The sequence below is a fragment of the Bombina bombina genome, chromosome 1 (genome assembly GCF_027579735.1).
Source record: "Bombina bombina isolate aBomBom1 chromosome 1, aBomBom1.pri, whole genome shotgun sequence".
Taxonomy (NCBI): Eukaryota; Metazoa; Chordata; class Amphibia; order Anura; family Bombinatoridae; genus Bombina; species Bombina bombina.
In genome coordinates this window covers 1,243,909,799-1,243,926,514 of record NC_069499.1, presented here as the reverse complement: position 1 = coordinate 1,243,926,514, position 16,716 = coordinate 1,243,909,799, and the positions used below count along the sequence as shown (strand labels likewise).

Sequence of the window (16,716 nt, the reverse complement as noted above, 5' to 3'; positions counted from 1 at the left end):
ACAAATCTTTCTTTTATCTATCTTCATTCTTTAAATAAATGCAGAGTTCCAGAAAGTGCGTATGGAAGAAGGTGAAGGGGGGGCGGGGAGAAAGGGACAGGAAGAAAAGGAAAAAGAGAAAGAGAGAGGGAGACGAAAAAAAAAAAAAAACATAATTTATGTAAGAACTTACCTGATAAATTCATTTCTTTCATATTAGCAAGAGTCCATGAGCTAGTGACGTATGGGATATACATTCCTACCAGGAGGGGCAAAGTTTCCCAAACCTCAAAATGCCTATAAATACACCCCTCACCACACCCAGAAATCAGTTTAAGGAATAGCCAAGAAGTGGGGTGATAAGAAAAAAAGTGCGAAAGCATAAAAAATAAGGAATTGGAATAATTGTGCTTTATACAAAAAAATCATAACCACCACAAAAAAGGGTGGGCCTCATGGACTCTTGCTAATATGAAAGAAATGAATTTATCAGGTAAGTTCTTACATAAATTATGTTTTCTTTCATGTAATTAGCAAGAGTCCATGAGCTAGTGACGTATGGGATAATGAATACCCAAGATGTGGATCTTCCACGCAAGAGTCACTAGAGAGGGAGGGATAAAATAAAGACAGCCAATTCTGCTGAAAAATAATCCACACCCAAAACAAAGTTTAAATCTTATAATGAAAAAAACTGAAAATATAAGCAGAAGAATCAAACTGAAACAGCTGCCTGAAGTACTTTTCTACCAAAGACTGCTTCTGAGGAAGAAAACACATCAAAATGGTAGAATTTAGTAAAAGTATGCAAAGAAGACCAAGTTGCTGCTTTGCAAATCTGATCAACCGAAGCTTCATTCCTAAATGCCCAGGAAATAGAGACTGACCTAGTTGAATGAGCTGTAATCCTTTGAGGCGGAGTTCTACCCGACTCAACATAATCATGATGAATCAAAGACTTTAACCACGATGCCAAAGAAATGGCAGAAGCCTTCTGACCTTCCCTTGAACCAGAAAAGATAACAAATAGACTAGAAGTCTTCCGGGAATCTTAGTAGCTTCAACATAATATTTCAAAGCTCTAACTACATCCAAAGAATGCAACGATCTTTCCTTAGAGATCTTAGGATTAGGACACAATGAAGGAACTACAATTTCTCTACTAATGATGTTAGAATTCACAACCTTAGGTAAAAATTTAAATGAAGTTCGCAAAACCGCCTTATCCTGATGAAAAATCAGAAAAGGAGACTCACAAGAAAGAGCAGATAATTCAGAAACTCTTCTAGCAGAAGAGATGGCCAAAAGAAACAAAACTTTCCAAGAAAGTAATTTAATATCCAGCGAATGCATAGGTTCAAATGGAGGAGCTTGAAGAGCCCCTAGAACCAAATTCAAACTCCAAGGAGGAGAAATTGACTTAATAACAGGTTTTATACGAACCAAAGCTTGTACAAAACAATAAATATCAGGAAGACTAGCAATCTTTCTGTGAAAAAGAACAGAAAGAGCAGAGATTTGTCCTTTCAAGGAACTTGCAGACAAACCTTTATCCAAACCATCCTGAAGAAACTGTCAAATTCTAGGAATTCTAAAAGAATGCCAAGAAAAAAAGATGAGAAAAACACCAAGAAATGTAAGTCTTCCAGACTCGATAATATATCATCCTAGATACAGATTTACGAGCCTGTAGCATAGTATTAATTACGGAGTCAGAGAAACCTCTACGACTGAGAATCAAGCGTTCAATCTCCATACCTTCAAATTTAAGGATTTGAGATCCTGATGGAAAAAAGGACCTTGCGATAGAAGGTCTGGTCTTAACGGAAGAGTCCACGGTTGGCAAGGAGCCATCTGGACAAGATCCACATACCAAAACCTGTGAGGCCATGCTGGAGCCACCAGCAGAATAAATGAACGCTCCTTTAGAATTTTGGAAATCACTCTTGGAAGAAGAACTAGAGGCGGAAAGATATAAGCAGGATGATACTTCCAAGGAAGTGACAATGCATCCACTGCTTCCGCCTGAGGATCCCTGGATCTGGGCAGATACCTGGGAAGCTTCTTGTTTAGATGAGAAGCCATCAGATCTATTTCTGGAAGTCCCCATATTTGAACAATCTGAAGAAATACCTCTGGGTGAAGAGACCATTCGCCCGGATGTAGCGTTTGGCGACTGAGATAATCCACTTCCCAATTGTCTATACCTGGGATATGAACCGCAGAAATTAGACAGGAGCTGGATTCCGCCCATACAAGTATTCGAGATACTTCCTTTATAGCCAGAGGACTGTGAGTTCCTCCTTGATGATTGACATATGCCACGGTTGTGACATTGTCCGTCTGGAAACAAATGAACGACTCTCTCTTTAGAAGAGGCCACAACCGAAGAGCTCTGAAAATTGCACGGAGTTCCAAAATGTTGATTGGTAATCTCGCCTCCTGAGATTTCCAAACCCCTTGTGCTGTCAGAAACCCCCATACAGCTCCCCAACCTGTCAGACTTGCATCTGTTGAGATCACAGTCCAGGTTGGAAGAACAAAAGAAGCCCCCTGAACTAAACGATGGTGGTCTGTCCACCACGTCAGAGGGTGTCGAACAATCGGTTTTAAAGATATTAATTGAGATATCTTTGTATAATCCCTGCACCACTGGTTCAGCATACAGAGCTGAAGAGGTCGCATGTGAAAATGAGCAAAGGGGATCGCGTCCAATGCAGCAGTCATAAGACCTAGAATTTCCATGCATAAGGCTACCGAAGGGAATGATTTAGACTGAAGGTTTCGACAAGCTGAAACCAATTTCAGACGTCTCTTGTCCATCAGAGACAGAGTCATGGACACTGAATCTATCTGGAAACCTAAAAAGGTTACCCTTGTCTGAGGAATCAACAAACTTTTTGGTAAATTGATCCTCCAACCATGTTCTTGAAGAAACAACACTCATAAAAGACTGGAAAGGTTCTTTCTATTGAAAATGAGCAAAGGGAATTGAATCCAATGCTGTGGCCATAAGACCTAAAACTTCTATGCATATATAGCAACTGAAGGAAATAATAGAGACTAAAGGTACCGACAGACGGAACCCAATAAAATTGTCCCTTGTCTGATAGAGACAAAGACAGTGACATAAACTATCTGGAAACCTAAAAAAGGTGACCCTTGCGTGAGGAATCAAGAGCTTTTGAAAAAAAGATCCTCTAACTATGTCCTGAAGAGCAAGTGAATCATATGAGATTCCGCATCCTCAGAAAATAATCTGAATGAAAACAGAAAAATGAAAATATGCATTTATTGTATCTAATGAAAACAAATAATGCTATCAATGACCATAAAAAGGCAGAATAGTTTGAATAAAACTCCAAAACCCAGTTCCTAAAAAAGGAACTGGAAGAAATACCCCAGAAGATTCCAGGTCTGAGCAGCGCTTGAACCCCATGGGTGCCCAGCCATGCTTCAACAGTACCCAAAATATATAGGACAGAAACACACTTAAGAAAGTGTTAGCCTTACTGGAATAAAATCAGAGAAATTTGGACCAAATAGAACCAAATAAATTTCAAAGAAGTCTTAACCTGCCCCTTACCAGCCAAGCTGGAATACGGCATGTACATCGCAATATTAGGGAGCTGATTTCGAACTGAAAAAATTCCAATTATAAACATGTTACTTGGGAAAGAACTCAGGAATTCGTTCCTTAATAAGAACAACCAAACTAGTATAAGCTTAAAGTTTTAGTCTTAGAACTCAATCTTGAAGCCCAGAGTAACAGTTAAGAATTGAATCCAATTATAAAACAAATAATTGATTATCTTAGAACAAAAGAAATATGGATTTTTTTAAAAATCACAAAATTCTTCTAGCCAAAATAGCTAAAGACATAGATCAACCCTCATTTGCGAAAATATTCAATAAAATGAAGACACAAATGTAATTATTAGCATGATAGTCCAGTTTAAAGGACCAGTCAATACAGTGGACTTGCATAATCAATAAATGCAAAACAACAAGACAAATGCAACAGCACCTAGTCTAGTAAATGTTGTCCCTTTAACAATGCTAAAATAAATCATAATCTGATACTTGATCTTAAAGTAAACAAAAAAAATTAAGCAATTGCAATATCCAAATAAATCACAGGACCAAGAAAAGTACCTGAAACTAAATAATTTTCCATAAATAAGATACAACTATCTAAAGGAAAATAAATACTATTTTGCTATAGAAACAATAGCATAATTAGTAGGAGTAGAGATAGCCCCAATAAATTGGAGAACCCTCCAAATTGAATTTAACTGCTGGTAAAGAATATAGTTTAAAACCTTTGAAGAAGGAATAAAAGAAAAATTCTCAGCCTATTCCATTCCCTAGTATGGGGAATTGGAAAGAAAACCTCTGAAAACACAGAAGAATAAATAGGCAGAAATAGTGTCAGCTAGTCTTAAAGAACTAGTTACCTTACTATCCAAAATAATCAACACCTTTCAACAAAGAACAAATGTACTTTAATAATATAAAAATTATAAAAAAGTAGATTTGTTAGTGTCAATATCTGATGAAGAGAATTTCTGAAAGAGAAAAAAACATCATCAGAGAAGGATAACTCAGTATGTTGTTGGTCATTTGAAACTTCAATAATTAAAAAAGAAGTGAAAAAGACCTAAAAATTTTATTAGAAGGCACGAAGTCAGACAAAGCCTTTAAAATAGAATCAGAAAAATATTTCTTATAAATCTTCTAAATATTTCTTGTACATAAGATGTAAGAATTGCAATATATAAAGCATAAATACTAATGGATTCTGCATGTAAAAGTATATCATAATAACTTTTTACAAACCATAGCTAAAGATAAACATTTATAACATTTAAAATAAATGAACTTAGCTTTGGTAGAACTGAAACTCAGTTAAGCGTTTTTCCAGAAGTGGCTTCTGATTCAGAGTCAATCTGAGACATCTTGCAATATGTAATAGAAAAAACTAAATATAAAGCAAAATTGATCAAATTCCTTAAATGACAGTTTCAGGAATGGGAAAAAAATGCCAATGAACAAGCTTCTAGCAACCAGAAGCAATAAACAATGAGACTTAAATATTGTGGAGACAACAATGACGCTCAAATTTTTTAGCGCCAAAAAAGCCGCCGACATTATTTGGCACCTAAATGCTTTTGGCGCCAAAAATGACGCCACATCCGGTAACGCCGACATTTTTTGGTGCAAAAAGCGTCAAAAAAATGACGCAACTTCCGACAAGAATGACAAGAATGACAAGAAAATTTTTGCTCCAAGAAAGTCCGCGCCAAGAATGACGCAATAAAATGAAGCATTTTCAGCCCCCGCGAGCCTAACAGCCCACAGGAAAAAAGTCAAATTTTAAGGTAAGAAAAAATTGATTGATTCATATGCATTATCCCAAATATGAAACTGACTGTCTGAAATAAGGAACGTTGAACATCCTGAATCAAGGCAAATAAATGTTTAAACACATATATTTAGAACTTTATATAAAACTGCCCAACCATAGCTTAGAGTGTCACAGAAAATAAGACTTACTTACCCCAGGACACTCATCTACATGTAGTAGAAAGCCAAACCAGTACTGAAACGAGAATCAGTAGAGGTAATGGTATATATAAGAGTATATCGTCAATCTGAAAAGGGAGGTAAGAGATGAATCTCTACGACCGATAACAGAGAACCTATGAAATAGACCCCGTAGAAGGAGATCATTGAATTCAAATAAGCAATACTCTCTTCACATCCCTCTGACATTCACTGCCCACTGAGAGGAAAACCGGGCTCCAGCCTGCTGCGAAGCGCATATCAACGTAGAATCTAGCACAAACTTACTTCACCACCTCCATGGGAGGCAAAGTTTGTAAAACTGATTTGTGGGTGTGGTGAGGGATGTATTTATAGGCATTTTGAGGTTTGGGAAACTTTGCCCCTCCTGGTAGGAATGTATATCCCATACGTTACTAGCTCATGGACTCTTGCTAATTACATGAAAGAAAAGACACACGCATCCAATTCATAACCTACCCAAAACAAAAATGTTTGCCTTGTGGCAAATATGCAAAAATTATCATTATTAAAAATATTCTATGTTCCTAAGAAGCCCCCTATTATTTAGAGCCTACTGGTCCCTACCCTTCCCTACGAGAGGGAAGACTTAGAAAATCCCTACTAGGTTTCTTATTATAACTAATACATATAATTACAATACTCTTAAATAACAAATTATGCATATAACTTTCAGCTAACAAATTTGCTATGCTAATTCCATAGGACCCCTACCCCTGCCTAGTATCCGGAAAAAAAAAAGGGGGAAAAGGGGAAGGAGGGGAAAACAAAAAGAGGGGGCTAAAAAAATTAAGTGCCCTGCTTTAATAAACTACCCATATACAGAAATACTAAGAATAACATACCATCTGCTTCATATTTATACACAAACTTAGTGTGACACCTAAGTGTTGAAATTACCCCATAACTTCCCTTCTAAAAAGTTACTGTACTAAAACCTCTATCTGTTCCATTGCCTTAGTAAAGGGAGGGTAGAGGAAGGATGGGATGGGGGGGGGCACGGATGAGGGAGAGTAGGGGAAAAAAAAAAAAAGGTAAGAGTTACCAAACAATGGCCTCGCTTCCATTGAGTCGTTAAAAATGGAGCCGTAAGCTACCGAAGCGGACGACAGCTAAAAGTAATTTACGGCTCCATTTTAGTACCAGGTTTCCATTGAAAAGATTAGCGTGTTGCGCGCAGTCGCTCTTTTCGGCTGTACGTAAGTTTGCGTTGCCAACCGATGTCGGATTTGTCGAAAAGCGCGCCATAACAAGTGCATTGCCATGGTAACCCGACCTCTGTCTATAAGAATAACGGTTTGCGCCTGCGCTCTTTACCTGTGATCGCCTCTAGAGAGAAAGACACGGGAGCTAGTTGCGTTGGTAGGAGTTTTGGGTTTTTGAGAGTTGTTTGAGAGTTAGTGGAGAGTTTGATATTTGATTTTCATATATTCTTATTGTAGGCCTCATATAATATTAGGAACACACACACACATCCATACATTAGTTAATTAACACACATTAGTTTATACACACAAATACACACACACACACATACACACTTTTATTTGATACAAACACATTCACATTTTTTTTTTCATTAACCCCCATATCCCCATCTTCCTTTATTACTCCTTTCATTAATCCCCTTATTCCACTTCCCATCCCCCCTTTGACTACCCTTCCCTTCCTCACTATATAACTTGTTTTTTTATATATATATTTTTCCCATCCTATTTTTTTTTTTTTAGATCCCATATTTTTTGGTTCATTTGACTATATAGCTCACCCCTTTCTTCATTTGCATCCCTTATTATTTTTCTATAATTTTGTTCTAATCCTCCTTAGTTTTTCCTTTTTCATTTACATCCCTTTGTTTATTTTCACCCCCACAATTTTTTTTTTTTGAGGGATATAGAATAGAGATAGTTAGGGTCTAGATAGGTTAGGTAGTTAGTTTTGGGGCTATTTAATTTAGGGTTTAGTTAGGTGAATTAGTGTAGTTAGGTAAGCTAGGGACTTTAGTGTTAGGTTAGAGTTAGGGAGGAAGGAGAAAGGGATGGATAGGCCTAGTGGAGTTTGGAAGGGGGTGGCTAGGGGGAGGGCAGTGGTGAGGGTGGATAGAGGGAGGGGGAGGGGGGAAGTAGGGAGTAGTATGGGCAGGAATAGGGGCCGAGGTTTGGGTGGAGGATTTGTCCTTCCTCAAACCCTGGCAGAGGAGGGAAGGAGAGAGGGTGGAAGAGGAATGGAGGTGGGAGGAGTGAGGAGGAGTCAGCCTCAGCTAGGCACAAAAAGAAAAGGGAAAGTGGGGCAGACTGTGGCAAGTGGGAGTGGGGCTGGTGGTAGCCTGTTACAGCCTGCAGGGACAGAGGAGGTAGAGAGGGCTGGTCCCCAGTCACAGGAGGGAGAGTCTGTGTCTGCTGGCCCTTCAGGTGTGAAGGGCAGGCTTAGAGAGGAGAGGTACTCTGAGGAGGAGAAGGAGGCTCTTGTTGAGGCATACTTGGAGAGGGCAGCTCAGCTGGAGAACCCTAACCTGAGGCCGGCTGTCCGGAATAAGCTGTGGGAGGAGATTCGAGTGGCAGTCAGCTGCTTAGGACGTAATCGTTCTACTGCCAGCATTAAACACCGCTATCATGACTGCAGGAGGGAAACCAAAGCTAAGCTGGCACAGCAGGCCAAATATGCACGTGGGACCGGTGGTGGTCCTAGCAAGAGAATACACCTAAGGTCATGGGAGGAGATGCTGTCCAATGTCATCTCGGATGAATCTGTTCACGGATGTAAGGGGACAATGGACACCTCTGTGCCACCTGAAGAGGTGTATGAAGGTGAATATTCAATATTAAATATAACCATATATGTGATGTATATATGTTGTATATCATAAATACCCATCTGTGTTTAGCTATGAATCTAAATATACATAGTTGTATTTAATATGTTCAGCAAGCACTCTGTATTGTATATCTGCTCCGACAAGCAAGAATATTGATAATATAATATCCAAGAATATTAAGAATTTCATATAAATCATGTGTCATTGTCCTTAAAGGGACACTGTACCCATTTTTATTATTTTGTGAATCAGATGCAGCATGCAATTTTAATCAACTTTCTAATTTACTACTATAATCAATTTCTCTTCGCTCTCTTGCTATCTTTATATGAAAAAGAAGGCATCTAAGCTTTTTTCTAAGTTCGGAACTCTGGACAGCAGTTTTTGATTGGTGGATGCATTTATCCACCAATCAGCAAGGACAACCTAGGTTGTTCACCAAAAATGGGCCACCATCTAAACTTACATTATTGAATTTCAAATAAAGATACCAAGAGAATAAAGAACATTTGAAAATAGGAGTAAATCCGAAAGTTGATTAAAATTGCATGCTCTATCTGAAGCACAAAAGAAAATATTTGGGTACAGTGTCCCTTTAACAATGTTCCTTTAAGACACAGTCTATAAAGATTCCTCAGTTATGATCATATATGCTTGGATTTTATCCCAAACACACTATATGTGTGTGTGTGTATGTGTGTGTGTGTGTGTGTGTGTGTGTGTGTGTGTATGTGTGTGTGTACATATATACACATAAATATGGAATATAATAGTCTGTATTGTTATGCTACAAAGTAATATATTCTATTAGATAGATAATGTAAACATACCGTATATTTATTTGTAGGTTCCGAACAGGAGGAGTATGAAGCTGCACCAACACCACAGCAGGATGTTCCTACATTCACTGAGGAGGATGAGGATATCTATGGTGACACTACCTCCTATATCAGCCTCTTAGAAGATGATATGCAGCAGCCTAGGGCATATGAGGTGGAGGATGTATCATGCCCTTCTCCATCTACTTCGGAGACCACATTTCATGTTTTGGGTTCTGAACCCCAGCAGACTCATCCTCCTCAACAATGGCAGTTCATGCATACTTCGCAGCAACAAATGGCACAGCCCCCACAGCTGCACCCACCGCAGCAGATGATGCACCCCCCACAACATCCTCCTCAGCAGCAGATGATGCACCCCCCACAACATCCTCTTCAGCAGCAGATGATGCACCCACCACAACATCCTCCTCAGCAACAGATGATGCACCCACCACGACATCATTATCCTCAGCAGCAGATGATGCACCCACCACAGCAGCATACAGATCTGCATCATCTGTACTATATGCCTCCCACTCCTATGGCACAACAGGAATCCACACCACCACCCACTGCACCCACCAATGTATTGCCAACAGTGCCATCACAGACAACCTCACAGTCACCAATACGGAGAGACAGCCCTGGAACCAGCCAATTATTAGTTCCTGAGACACCAAATGTACAACAGGGTCCGGCACAGTCCCAGCAGGATGATCTACTGAGGCTCATACATAGAGAGCTTAGGCTGTCCAGGCTCCAGCAGCAGCAGGATTTGAGAAGGATACAGAGCCAAATGGACATCCATAATGCCTCACTCGTCCGCCTGGCAGAGGCAGTGGAGAGGCTCGCGGATAGGCCCCAAACTCCATCCTCCCTTGCATCCTCTGTCATCACCCTGCAGGACCCTGAATCCCGGTTATTAGCCTCACATTCAGCTGGTGGGCGTCGCACAAGACGCCACACTGCCCCCCTAAGTACCTCTCCTCCAAAGTCAAAATCCCGCCGCAAGAATTAATTAATATTCTTTTTTTTCCACCCAAGATATATCATATATAATTTTTGCACTAAAGCACTTGTTTAAGTGCGATTTTCATCTCATAAATATGCATCCATTTTTCTAATCCAAATTTGAACATATATCTTAATATTATTCTAATAGCTGTTTATCTGCTAAAAATGAACAGCTTTATTCATTTTTATTTCACATGATGTCAATTAATATGCAGGTGTACATTGTTGATAAATTAATGTGTCCTTTTATTGAGGATATCATATTATGCCGTTTAAGAATACTTGGGGATACGTGTCTGAAATTTATACAGTATATGCTATCTAACATTAGTCAACGTGACATGTGTAAATGTTATGATTTATATTCCACAAGCATATGTTGTTTGCTCCTTCAGATGAAGCTAATAAGGGTTATACAGTTATAGAAGAGTTGGAAAGTAAATACTCCTTCCTGTTGATATGGCCAAATACCTTGCATTCATTCTTATAGTCCTATGTGGAATGTAATATCTGAAATATATACCTATCATGACTAATACCTATCATGACTAATGCACTCCTTTTTGTCAAGATTATTATTCAATATTTAGAATAATTAGATAAATGTATCTTTATGATATTTAAGCACTGGTGTATACACAACATATATGTGATTGCCATGATATAGAGGTGATTAATACATTTTAATTGACATCATATGAACAGACACAGACTCTCCCTGGGACCAATGCACAATGCACTTTTAAATTGTTTCAATAACTCCATGTTAAAGACAATACTTCATATCTCTTGAAGTATGTAATATTAAGCACTTATGTATTTTGGTTAATAGTCTAAATATTGCAAATGTATTATCTGCTTTAGCAGACATGACATTACATATATTTTATAAATATTAGTACTATGACACATTATAACTTTAATGTGTCATCGTTTTGTATTGAATAAATATGATTTTCACATTGAAAATTACATTTGAATGAGGGTAAATCTGTAATAATAAAACTCATCTTCATGATAAAAAAATTATTTCCTTTGACTTATTTTTCTATATTATTTTCTATGAGGTAACCATGCCATTCAAGTGTGCAATCTCAGGGGATTGTATGTATTGATAATGTATCTTTATTTTAAGGATTATATTATATCTGGATTTGTCTCTTTGAAATGAGCATCTGATATATTTCTTAAAGGGATAGCCTATTCAAAATAAAACTCATGAATTAGAGCATGCAGTATTTATATACTTAAATATGTAATCCTATAATCTATTTAACTTCATTATCATCTGTAATTTACTAAAACAGGAATGTTAGCTTAGGAATCTACCCATTTTGAATCTGCACATGGGGAGCGCTTGATGATTGTTGTCTAAATGTAGGCAACAATCAGCAAGTGCACCACAGGTGATGAACATTAAATGGAATGGCTCCTAAACTTAAATACATGATTGAAATAAGAAACATAAAAGAATTAAATTGATTATGAGTACATATGTAAGTTGATTGGAATTGAATGATTTATCTGGTTCATTAATGTTTTATTGTGAACACACTCTTCCTTTTTTTTTTAAAGTGACATAAATTCCATTATTTTGCTAAAACATATATATTTAAAAGCAAATCTAATATATTTATATTCTTTATATTTCTTAATATTCTTAGTATCCTTTGATTATAGTTTTATTTAGGTAAGATCAGGAGCAGCATAGAACCTATGTTGGAGCTGTTTATTGTTGCCAACATACAGTATATATCCTGTCTGTCATTGGTTCACCCATGTACTCATTTTTATTAACCAGGAGTGCATAGCTGCTCTTTAAATAATTATACCAAGAGAACAAAGTAATATTTGGAATATAATTAAAATGATATTTTAGATAATTATGTTATACATAAATCATAAGATGAATGCATTGATTAGTACATAGCTGGAAATAAAGAAACATTCACCATGACTATATTTGAGTAAAGTATACATTTATTTAGGGAAAATGTGGTAAATATAGGGATGAGGAGAGAGGGAGGGAAGTGGTATTCCATTTCTGAGAATCTTCAATCTGTAAAACATTAAAAGAAACAAATGTGTATTATTAAAAAACATAATCATAAATAACTAAAAGGTCTCATTACAATACTATAAAAATACCTGAAAAGAATTCTTGAATAGTTGCAGATCTCTCCAAATGGGCATTGAGGGGTTGGGGATGATTAATTACATCAGGCTCAAAGATTTCACCTGGGGGCTGTGGTGTTGGAAGTAAGTCGTTCAACATCCCATGCTCCTGTGCCATGTTGTGTAGACAGCAACATGCCACTATGATTTTAATAGCTTTTTCCGGACTGAATTGGAGATCCCCCCCTGATCTGTCCAGGCAGCGAAAGCGCATTTTTAGAACACCAAACAGTCGTTCTATTATAGCACGTGTTCGGATATGTGCTTCATTATATCTGTATTAAAAGAACAAGAAATATGATTATAATATATAATGTGAAGACAAATCAAATACTAATGAGCTAACTACATTCCTGGTTTGATCTTATAAATCTTTAAACCATTTTATATATATATAAATATATTTATATTCAAGCAGAGAGATTTATAAATGCTTCACTGATAATAGATGATTTGTATTTTGACTGTCCCTTTAAAGGCACTCAGTACAACATTGTTATGTCTGTGATAGTGATATATACACACACACACGAGATAATCAAGCAACAAATGTATGTGCACAAACACAGATATATAGCTTAATAAAGGGGCAGGAGCCCCGAAACGTTGCTCAATAAAGGTGCTGTTGCTCCACATAGAGTGCTACCTGTGTGTTCTATTTCATTACATTTACTGGGACTTTGGAAAAGGAGGTCCTCCAGGTTTGCACCTACATTCACCCAAGAGTGATTTAAAGGGACATTCCTATGAAGTGTGTACTGGTCCTACTTTTCTACAGATTATAGTGAGCATTTTGCAAGGCACAATCAATATTTCTGACACACATGAGCAGAAAATAAATATATATTTTACCTTAATTCAGCAGGCCCAACAACCTGGTTCTCTTTCAATGGTGTCCAAATCCATTTTTTAAGAGGATATGCAGAATCTACTAAAATATGAATGCATAGATATACAGTATATATATATATATATATAGATATAGATAGATAGATAAACACACATCTTTCCATAAAGCAATGTATGACATAAAATAATGTTATGCATATGTCTTACTATGACATAGTTAATATATATCTTTTAAATGATTAACAATTTATTTATTTAATCAATTTCACCCCCTTAGACACATACATAAAGGATTATAAAGCAATGAAACAATAAAATGTCAAAATATTGAACACATGAAGGCATCATAATATATACATAAACACTTACCGAGGAGATGTCCTTCAGGCATTTGATTTGTCTCAAACAATCTCCACACACCAGAATTCCTGAGGATGTAGGCATCATGGCTACTTCCTGGGAACCCTGCCACGACATTTAATATGCGCATGTTTGCATCACATATAATCTGCACATTTAAGGAGTGGAAGTGTTTCCGATTTCTAAATATTATCTCCCTGCGCACAGGGGGTCTTAGGGCAATATGAGTGCAGTCAATGGCCCCAAGGACATTGGGTATGCCACCTAAAAGAAAAAAGTCCCTCTTAACATCACGCCAACCTCTGGGTGATGTGGGGAAAAAAATAAATTTTCTGCAATTATCATAAAGTCCATCAATAACTTTTGAAAGATGCTTAGAAAGAGTGGACTTATGCACCCCAGTTACAATGCCCCCTGTCACCTGAAAGGATCCAGAAGCCAAAAGATGAAGTGCCCCTAGTAGTTTGGTCATTCCAGGGACAGCCCTGCTTGAATAGCCCTGGCTTTCCAGCCTATCTTGCAACAGGGCATATAACTGATATATTTTCTCCCTGTTGAGCCTGAAACTTTCAAACACCTGCTGCTCATTCAGGGTTTCTATATCCAGCCTCACTCTGGGGATGTCAGGCCTACGCTGTCTAACTTCAGCATTGTCAGCTTCTCTCTCACCCTGCATTTTGAAATATCTGTTCTGAGGTTAGGCTAGGTGTGGTCTTTTTCTATAGCTGTGTGTTGCTTGTTAACATATGTGAAACTGGTGATTGCAATGAATAACATGGGGGGGAGGGCTTATCTTCATCTCATCTAATCCTTAATTTAATGAACAGTTTGAAAGTATATACTTACTCATGACTTTTATTTTTGATATGAACTATAATTTCAACATATATGTAGTTACATATCGGAAATTCAAAGACACTGAATGTAATTATTATATTTTTCAATTTAAATATATCAGCCTTTATCATAACAGTTAAAAGTAATTATTAAAATTATATGATTTATATAGGTCAAATATATATATACAATTATCATACATATATACATGTAGGAGAAGATTATTATTAGATAAAATTATATTTCTATATGTATTGAGATTATATATAGCATCCCTGGGCAAAGGTTTCATTTTGAATTGGTAGATATTTTATTTATTTATAAAATATTTTACCAGGAAGGATACATTGAGATTTCTCTCTTTTTCAAGTACGTCCTGGGTACACAAAACATTGCATTGACACAATAGGTACAATAAAATAAAAAACAATAATAATACACAATATATGCACAAAAATTTAACATAGAACCGGTAGGAAATATATAATCAACAATGACAGGTGCATTCTGTTTTGAGATATGTAGAGAGGGATCTCTTAAAGGATATTAGGCATGGGGAAGGTTTAAAAGTGTGCGGGAGGTCGTTCCATAATTTTGGTGCTTGCATATATTTTTATATGCACATACATATTGAAATTTCTATGACAACATGGGTGCAAATATTCCTATACATAGGACCAATAAATGTAGCATATATAATGTTATTTGTACATTGAAACACTCATAATTTTTTTGTGATTTGCAATTTCAATGAGAAACAGGCCTCAAAAAGCTCTTTTTTCCTCCTTTACACCTAGTTGAGCTGGGGGTAATATGTCTCAATGTATCGACAGCCTCCGACAGTGTATTAACGGTTAGCGCTTTCAATGGAAACCTGGTATAATTTATCGATTAACGGCTTCTATTACTTTCTATGGGACGCGAAAATCTTTTCGGCAGCCGAAGTCCGGAAGCCGATATTAAGGTATAACGCGCCATTGGAAACAGTCGTTAAACGCTATTGCTTTCGACAGCATATTTAACGGTTTGCGAGTGCACGCAAACTGAATTACGACTCAATGGAAGCGAGGCCAATGTTGTTTACCCGTGTATAAACATTTTAAACATAACTCTATTATATCTACTTCTAGGCAAAAATGCCCATAAGGAATTAATATGCAGGATCCGTATCTTATATAAATAAATTCCATAAGACAAAATTTTTGTGCAAATATATAATACCCCTCCCTATCCTCACCTCTAAGAGGCAAAAGGGGGAGAGGGACACACTTAAAACCTGGCTTAAATACATTATTCAACATATTTATATCCACGCTTAACATGACACCCAAGTGTTAAAATTATCATCTAGATTCCTTTCTACAAAATTACTATACTAAGGCTGTGAATCCTCTTTCTAATTCAGTGAAGAGAAATAAATAAATAAATAAATAAATAAATAAAAATAATTTTCTTTCTTTTTTTTCTTCTTTTGCCAAAGCACATTGTGCTACCCGTGTATATTCATTTTAAACATAACTCTGTTATATCCACTTATAGGCATAAGTGCCTCTAAGAACTTAATGTGCAAATTCCATACCTTATATAGATAAATTCCACACAACAAAATTTTTGTGTAAATACCATAGTACCCCTCCCTATCCTCACCTCTAAGAGAAAAAAGGGGGGAGAGGGACACACTTAAATACAAATTTATGTGCATTATACAATTCATTTGTACACACATTTAGCGTGAGACCTAAGTGTTAATATTACCATCTAAATTCCTTTTTACAAAATTATTATACTAAAACCATGGTTCCTTTTTTTAACTCAGTACCTTATTGTATGGAAAGAAAAAAAAAAAGGGGGGGAGGCACATATTATATTGTTCAAGACATTTGGATGCAGACATATATATATATATATATATATATATATATATCAGCAAAATAAAGCAGGCACTCTCCGTTTAAATTAATCGTTTAATGGTGAACGTTTTCGGGGTCTCCCCCGTCCTCAGACCACTTACAGACATTCAATAACACACATCTTAAATACCTACTTACCCTCACCGTGACAGATCGCCATTAGACTCCCAGCTTCCAAGTAGCACAACTGCGCATGCGCGCCCGGAACTAAGGAGAGCCGACAGGGACCAACTACCAAACACCAAAAGCAAAAGTGAAAATCCACATCACGCAGAATAATGCAGCAGTACAGACAACTAACTAAAAATAGTACTGTGATGTATACTGATATTGCTACCCTATACTAGGCATATTGTAATATACACAGATC

The 16,716-nt window shown here is 36.9% G+C and overlaps 2 protein-coding genes across 3 annotated transcripts in view; both read right to left on the bottom strand.

Moving 5' to 3' along the window:
- LOC128648054 (arylamine N-acetyltransferase, pineal gland isozyme NAT-10) overlaps window positions 1-16,716 on the bottom strand; it is a 421,895-nt gene that overhangs the window by 253,148 nt on the left and 152,031 nt on the right. The window lies entirely within an intron of this gene.
- On the bottom strand, window positions 12,178-14,003 carry LOC128648071 (putative nuclease HARBI1). The gene is made up of 4 exons (XM_053700746.1): window positions 13,609-14,003; window positions 13,243-13,321; window positions 12,364-12,665; window positions 12,178-12,274 (listed from the first exon to the last, which is right to left on the bottom strand). Exons 1-4 carry the CDS (start codon window positions 13,727-13,729, stop codon window positions 12,270-12,272), a joined length of 507 nt encoding a protein of 168 aa, XP_053556721.1. The 5' UTR covers window positions 13,730-14,003; the 3' UTR covers window positions 12,178-12,269.

Bases quoted from the DNA above. Each gene is read 5' to 3' on its own strand.
- LOC128648071 (XM_053700746.1), bottom strand. From the start codon at position 13,729: ATGCGCATATTAAATGTCGTGGCAGGGTTCCCAGGAAGTAGCCATGAT. The intron at 13,322-13,608 runs GTAAGTGTTTAT...TTCATATTTTAG, and splicing joins GCCTGAAGGACATCTCCTCG to TAGATTCTGCATATCCTCTT. The intron at 12,666-13,242 runs GTAAAATATATA...CTTTTAATACAG, and splicing joins GTTGGGCCTGCTGAATTAAG to ATATAATGAAGCACATATCC.